The sequence below is a fragment of the Myotis davidii genome, unplaced genomic scaffold (assembly GCF_000327345.1).
Source record: "Myotis davidii unplaced genomic scaffold, ASM32734v1 scaffold265, whole genome shotgun sequence".
In the NCBI taxonomy this organism is placed as follows: domain Eukaryota; kingdom Metazoa; phylum Chordata; class Mammalia; order Chiroptera; family Vespertilionidae; genus Myotis; species Myotis davidii.
In genome coordinates, this window is record NW_006296627.1 from 5,419,772 (window position 1) to 5,427,946 (window position 8,175).

The following is an 8,175-nucleotide window of genomic DNA, read 5'->3' on the forward strand; positions in this document are numbered from 1 at the left end:
TTCCACACTAATGACCAATAAGTTACAGTTCTCTGTCCTTAGAATTTGGATGCAGCTTCAGAATCTTCCTCAACAATTCACTCTGGGAAACCACTACTAAATGATCAGAGCTGGCAGTTGAGATAAAAACGGTGTTTCATCCCTACCATATGTGAATAGTTCCCTTCTCCTACATTAAAGCTCTATCCATTTTGAAGTATTTAATAGTTTTTCTCCTGCTGATTTCTGTCTGACCTCCCACTACCACCTTTAACAAATTTCTAATTTTGTGTTCTCAATTACGACAGAAGCACATGATCAGCTTTTCATATAGATGCACCAACTTGATGACTGTGCTGTGATGGTATCATAAACTGGTTCCAGATGAACTTTTCTTGTTCTCATAGTTGCAGATTTTATCTGGTAGCATTTCGCTTTTCCTTGGAAAGCATGCAAAACCAAAGCTTTGTAACTGAGTTTGTCCTCCTGGGGCTTTCACAGAATCCCAATGTTCAGAAAATGGTATTTGTTATATTTTTGTTCGGCTACATTGCAACTGTTGGGGGCAACCTGCTAATTGTGGTGACCATCAGCAGCAGTCCAGCACTCCTGGGCTCCCCCATGTACTTCTTCTTGGCTTTCCTGTCTTTCCTGGATGCCTGCTTCTCCACCGTCATTGCCCCAAAGATGATCGTGGACTCTCTCTATGAGAGAAAGACCATCTCCTTTGAAGGCTGCATGACCCAGCTCTTTGCTGAACACTTCTTTGCTGGGGTGGAGGTGATTGTCCTCATAGTCATGGCCTATGACCGCTATGTGGCCATCTGCAAGCCCTTGCATTACTCTTCTATCATGACCTGGAGGCTGTGCGGCATTCTGATGGGGGTGGCCTGGACTGGGGGCTTCCTGCATTCCACGATACAAATTCTCTTTACTTTCCAGCTGCCCTTCTGTGGCCCCAACGTTATCGATCATTTCATGTGTGACTTGTACCCATTACTAGAGCTGGCCTGCACCGACACTCACGTTTTTGGCCTTTTGGTGGTGGCCAACAGTGGGTTTATCTGCGTCATCATCTTCTCTTTGTTGCTTATATCCTATGGTGTCATCTTGTTCTCTCTGAGAACCCACAGTGCTGAAGGGCAGTGGAAAGCTCTCTCCACCTGCGGATCTCACATAGCTGTTGTGGTTTTGTTCTTTGTCCCATGCATATTTGTGTATGCCCGACCCCCATCTGCTTTCTCCTTTGACAAAATGGTGGCAATTTTTTACACCATCCTAACGCCCTTGCTCAATCCGTTGATTTATACCTTCAGAAATAAGGAAGTGAAAAATGCCATGGGGAAAGTGTGGAATAGAATGATGGTGGTTTGCAATGAAAGATAAGACTGATCTGATGGCATCTACACTCAGTGTGACTTGCAGGTGGGATGGAGCTGTTGAGAGTGTTTCCAGCAATGAAGGATCAGAGTGGTCCAGGGTCCCTAAGTCTTTCCTGGCCTCTGCACTCTCAAAAGCATCTCTGCTCACAGCGGGGCCAATAAACCGTGCATGGCATTGAGGCCAGCTTGGCAGAAGTTTCTGTCTTGGGGGAAGCCCTCTCACTTGAAGAGATTCTGGACAGAATATAAGATAAAGCAGTACTTGTTCCACAGCTGGGTTTTTCAAGATCCTTGGGAACCCTTGCTCTACCCCATATTTGGTTTTGGGTTAGTGATATTACAGTGGGTCATGGAGAAAGAAGCTGAATTCTGTGATGAAATCTTGGATCAAACTATCCTCCTATATATATATCTTCTCCCCTCTCTCTGTCTTTCTGTATTCTACCCCCTGACTCTTCTTTCCTTGGGTCTGCTCATTCTCACTCTCCTCTCCCCTGCTCTAACTTCAGTGTCATTTTCTTCTCTTTCCTCTTCTTTCTATTATTCATGTAGGTATCTATTTTCTACTTTGATATTTGCCTCCCTATGCAGTTTACAGTATTGATTTTGGAGTCAGAACAGAAAATGTAGGCATCCATTGGCATCCTTCTGGGAGGGCTCAGGAGTTCTCTTTTTTAGAGTGCGAGCTATGTGATCAGGGCTGGATGTTTTATGTGACATGACTGGTGAATGCTAGAGAGGGAGGCTATCTAGTAGCATACCACTCTAATTTTAGAGTGCTTAGAAAACTTTCTGTATCACAGGTCAAACTTTGTACATTGAAAGAACAAGGCATACTTACCTTGCAAAGTAATGTGCAGGTCAAAGAAAATAACGAAAGTGAAAATTGTTTGAATAAGATTATATAAGAATAATATATAATCTAGGATTGTGTTATTCAATTCAATATGTATTTAATAACACTCAGTAATATAGGTGAATAGGAAATAGAGGAAGATGTCTATCTGGAAAAAAAGGGAGTATTTTTAGTATCAAATATATTTGGACTCTTTTAGATTTCAGCAGTAAAAGTAAGAATTAAAGAAGGGAAAACAGCATTCTCTATTACTGGGATGTCACTCAGATGAGAGAATTAGGATAGTCCAAGAGTGTTAGGAAATAATGATTGAATCCAATGATAAAACTCTGAGGTGGTGTTGGTCTGACCCAATACATACATTTTGTCAAGACCTGCTTTCCTGTTTTTTCATATTCCCAAATCTCTTTGCTTATGAAAAATAAAACAAAATAAAATTGCATGACCTGGCTTTCATGGTTGCCCAATATCTGTCCATAATTTTACCTCTTACAACCTTTTGATCTAATAATAGTGTAATTTTTATGGAGATCATCTCCATGTTTCCCTGAACTGATAAATGTTTCTCCTCTTATGATATTTTGCTCACTCTTCCTGTCTTCATAGCAAAAAGCTCCCTCCTTTTGTTGTTTGTCTTTTATTAGGACCTTAAACTATTGAAATTAAGTAATAATTACTTCATTATTCATTTTATTGTCATCATAGATAATTATGACTGCCAATCAGAGCTTGTAATTATTATAACATCTCTAGTTCATCACACATAATTCAGACAGATGATGTGTAAGAAGTAAAAATATAAAAAAAACATTGTGCTAAATTAGTAATAAAAGTACACCCTAACTTTAAATTTATTAGCTAAGTAGATTAGATTATGCTTCAATTTAGAGTTTTAGGAATCTGTGCTATATTGCTGTAATTTTAGAAATGATGGAAAATGATCCAGTTTTTTACATAGGAAAACCTGGAAGAATATGTAAAGACTAACAGTTACTTCTGGAATGTGGAATTGGGAAATTATGAATTTTTGAAGAGCACTTTTTGCTATGGATTGAATTGCATCCCCACAAAAGATGTTGAAGTCCAACTCCCAATGTCTATGAATGTGACCATCAATTTAAGATAAGGTCACTGGGATGAGCCCTAATCAAATATGAAAGGTGTCTTTATAAATGGGGAAATTTGGACACAGAGACAGATGCACACAAGGGAAATGCCACTTGAAGATGAAGGTGGAAATTGGGGTGATGAATCTATAAGCCATGGAACTCCAGCATACCACCAGAAGCTGGGAGACTTGGAACAGACTGCCTTCATATTCTCAGAAGGAATTGTATAATAAACCAAATGAAAAGATGAAATACTGTCATTTACATGGATGGACCTTGGGAATAACATGCTGTGAAATAAGACAGAAAAAGTTAAGAACCATATGATTTCACTCACATGTGGGATATAAAACTGAAACTCATAGACACAAACAACAGTATGGTGGCTACCAGAGTAGAGGGTAGGGGGTCAGGGGTAGTAAAGGGTAAAGAAGATCAAATATATGGTAACAGATGATTTGGCTTTGATTGGTGGGCACACAATGTGATCTACAGACGATGTGTCATAGAAATGTACACTTGAAACCTGTATAATCTTATTCAGAGAACCCCACACCTAAAACCTATATGATTATGTTGACCAATGTCACCCCAATAAATTTATTAAAAAATAAAAAATAAAAATTCACTATGCCACTTATTTGGTTAAAAAATAAATTCTGTGTCTATAAAAAAAGAAACCTATATAACCTTATTAACCAATGTCACCTCCATAAATTTAATTAAGAAAACAAAAAACAGGAAAGATGACAACTACTAGAATTGTACTAAATAAAAACATTGACTATTAAAAAATAAAAATAAAACCAAATGATAAAGAGCAGAAGACAAACAAATATATAAATATGAAGAGAACACAAAAAGCTAAAATCTGCTTCTGTGAATAGAAGAATGAAATCGATAAACTCCTACGATGTGGTGACAGTTATACACGTGTATACATTTGGCTAAACTCATTTCCTATTCTTTTAAAAAAGTGTATCTATTGTATATAAATTATACTTAAGAAGTCAATTTATAAATAAAAATATGTAAAAAAGTTTTTTTCATTTTCTCTTTCTTCTTCCTTTACCTACTGACTTACTTCACATTATTTTAGAAATGATAGAACTTTTGATGAATAGTTTTCATTATAATTATTTATATTATATTTTATGAATATCATTATGACTTGTCATAATTATTATTTCTAACAATAACATTTTCTAGAATAGGAAACTTGGAGAAGAAACTTGACTATAGTCAAGAAACAAATGATGGAGCCAGAATGCAAATACATCCTATCTGTTTGAACCTTCTCCTGGGCTCAGAGCTTTGTCTGCCATTAGAAAAAATTTGACTTGAAGGACAGAGCCTTTGGTAACTTTTAGTAGTCTCTGCCTCAATGTGACTTAGAAAGCATGCTTTTTCCTTAGAGCAGGTGCATGGGTGGAGCATGTGATAACTGAAATGGGAAGAGTCCCTTAGGGCAGAGTAGGAGGGGAGGGGAGCTCTGAGGACAGAATCTGCCCACTGACAGCCTTGTTTGGGATGAATTGGCCCCATGGTTTGCTGTGATCTAGGATTAATTGAGCTGATTAACTCACTGAGCCAATCTGTCAGGTTTGGGTGGGAAGGGCAGAGTCCTTGTCTCTCTAGAGGCTCGAATTTGTGAACTTTGATGAAATACCTATAAATATCTCATGATGGAAAAAGAATTCTTTAATTCATGTGCTCTGCAGCAGAATGTTTTGGGAGTCCTAGACCTGGCTTTAGAGAAGTTTCTACCACAGAGTAGTGGGAATATTTCCTTTTTATTCTCGGAACTTCTCAGAGTAGAAGTAAGAAACTTTCTGCGGGTGTTCCAGACCCTTTTGGAGAGTCTAGTTCACATTTTCTAGGAAGAGTTGGCCATCCATGGAGTATGTCCCCTCCCCATAGATCCTGCAACAGAAAGCCAAGCAGATCCATTTGAAGTACAATTTGCATGTTGCAAACACACGTAAAATAGATCAGAACTGGAAGAGTGGAAACTATGAGCTCTCTGTTGGATACCACCTCTTTTTTTAAAGGTGAGTCTTCAAGCCGCACTGCACCATTTCCCTTTTCTTGCCTCCCACTCAGGACTGGGTTTTAGGACAGTTGCCATCATGCAGTTCTGTCTCTTGGAAAACCTGGAGTTCTAGGAATATGTTCCTGAGGGTGATGAAGAGATTCGGACACACCAGGGCTCCCCAACTTTCACTGGCTTCTGCTTGAGGCAGCACTGTCTTAGGTTCGATTCTTACTGCAAACGGGGTACATCGAAGGGAGTAGAGTGTAGTATCTTATACCTGCAGATTTCTGACTTGCAAAGTGTAGGGACAGGGAAGTCATAGAAGTGCATACTGATAATAAGCAATCAGTATGCATTGATACTGATCGATACTCTGATTCTACAATACTATGATGTCAATTTCTCTAATAGTAATCATAATAACGTTGGCTGTCACCCCACTTACAAGCCCCAAGTCACATCCTCTTTCTGGGGTTGGAGAAAGGGGTAATATGAGGAGTGGGAGAGAGCAAAGCAAAATTGTCTAGTGAAATCCTAGGGCAAATTACTCTTTATCTCTGACATGGGTTTATGCTCGCTTTGCACTGTGGGTTTTCTTTCCTCTGTCTCAGCCCTTATTCCCCCTTCCTCCTTCGTTTCCTCACATGCACATTTCCCCCTTTGGCTCTAATTTCTGCCATCAATCTCTTACCTCTCTATCCCCTCCTCACTATCAGTTTTCACATATACATGTAAAATGCTGATTTTTTTGCCCCGTCCGAAAGTTTGCAGGTTGTCAGGGAATTGCCATGGAACACAAAGGCTTGAGTTCTCAACCTGGCTTCTTTCTGACTGCTGTCTGCTAACCTCTGCCTCCCAGCTTAGTCCAAAGTTCACAAAATAGGACAACGTGAACTTGCCTTATGGGATATTGTAAAATCAAATGAACAACAGACATTAAAGCAAAAGTGAGAGAAGGGCTACAATTAGGATCACATGATTCAACACACACACACACACACACACACACACACACACACACACACACACTTTAACATTGGAAGGCCATTAGCAAGAAAGTGATTCAACTGGTAAAACCAGGAAATGTTTTGCTGAGAAGATGGCATTTTAGCTAGGCACTCTGTATACAGGTAGCTATGGAAAGGGAGGTTATATCTGAGTAAGGTCTGCTTAGCCACTGTGGGAAATAGAAAATTCAGAGAACAGATGGTCTGGGCAGTGTCAGGCTTGGCTGAAACATGCATAAGGAGAAATACTGGGGAAAAAAGTGGGAAGCAAGAGATGGCAAGAGTTAGAGGGCTCTGAAAGCCATGGTCAGTATTTCAGCCACTGCATTTGAAAACCATAGTAACCATTTTATTACATTCATGATTCATTATATTTTTAAAGCCTTTTATTTTCAAGAGGTGAAGAGGAGGTAAGAAGGTGGAGAGGACATAAAGAGTAAGGAGAAGAGGGCGTATCTGAAACTGTGTCCTTTCTCTCTGTTTAGAAAGAGAGAGGACCCATGTGAGGATTTGCTTAAAGAATTCTAGGATTGGCCATTTGTAATACTGATGTTTATGAAATATTGGTCTGACTGGTATGTATGAGCTAATAAATCTAACATTGAAAACTCACATAGAAAGCTCACTCAAAGTGTTATTTCCTTCTTTTAACTTGTGTGAGACATTTTATTTAGAATTTATCGAGTACCAGTATTAGGTATTGTGTGAAAGGAATTATGTTCTATGTTCTGTGAATATAAAAATGACTCTGTTTTTAGGACAGTGAAAAATACCCTGTAGGTTTTTATAATGATGGACCCATATCATTACACATTTATCCAGATCAGAATGTACACTACCCTGGTGAGTCCCGAGATAAACTATGGATTTTGGGTGATTGTGATGTGTCATTGTAGATCCATCGTTTATAGCAGATGCAGCACTCTGGTGGGGATGTTGATAGTGGTGTGAGCTTGGAGGCATGTGTGTGTGGAGGCAGGGACCATATGAGTAAACTCTGTAGCTGTCTCTCAATTTTGCTGTGAACCTAAAACTGCTCTAAAATATGAAGTCTTAACAGCACTGATGACAGCAGAGGACCCTATTGAGGGGGATGTATAATCTTGCTGTGCCCCTCTGAAACTAATTGGGAGCGAGCACTCTGATACTTTAAGAAAAGAGGTGACACTCAGAGCCACTGTGCCATCATCTTTGGGATGCCCGCAGGCCAAGAAATAAGTGATTTTTCTAGATTAATATCTTTACCAGGTGAGCAAGATCACAAAAAGTGAGCTGACACAGGTAAAACATTCTTCAAAGGAAAAAGGATTAAAATATTAAATATTTCTGCTAATAAAAATTTATATAAATATAATAAAAATGCCTATTAACCAAGTCAGTCAGATAATAAGATAATGTCAAGATATGAGATAACCTGCTTTTGTTTTTTTTTTGTTTTTTGTTTTGTTGTTGTTTTTCTTTTTTGCTTGTGCACCACTAGCTTTTCTATAAAATAAAATCAAATATTGGCCATACTTCCATAAAAAAAGGACATATAAATAAACACATGCAAATAACTTTATAGAAATTTTCTGGAATACATACAAAAAACCAAGAGGAGTTACTTTTGGAGACCAAGATTATAGTTTCAAATAATTTTGGGAGAGATTTTAATATTTTCTTTTTATATTCTTCTTTAAATATTTTATCATCATCATAGTTTATTCTATAGTAAAAATATAGTTAATAAAAGGGTATAAGATACTGAAAAATTTAATTCTTATCAATAGCAATGATAATCTCTAGCATTTGGGACAGCAATATCATA

The 8,175-nt window shown here is 38.2% G+C and overlaps 1 protein-coding gene across 1 annotated transcript; it reads left to right on the plus strand.

The window, feature by feature from the left end:
• Nucleotides 1-393: 393 nt before the first annotated feature.
• LOC102763250 (olfactory receptor 4C15) lies at nt 394-1,365 on the plus strand. The gene has a single exon (XM_006772318.1). The coding sequence runs from the start codon at nt 430-432 to the stop codon at nt 1,363-1,365; it is 936 nt and encodes a 311-aa protein (XP_006772381.1). The 5' UTR covers nt 394-429.
• The last annotated feature ends 6,810 nt before the right edge of the window (nt 1,366-8,175 follow it).

Coding starts and splice junctions, on each gene's coding strand:
- LOC102763250 (XM_006772318.1), top strand. CDS start 430: ATGCAAAACCAAAGCTTTGTAACTGAGTTTGTCCTCCTGGGGCTTTCA.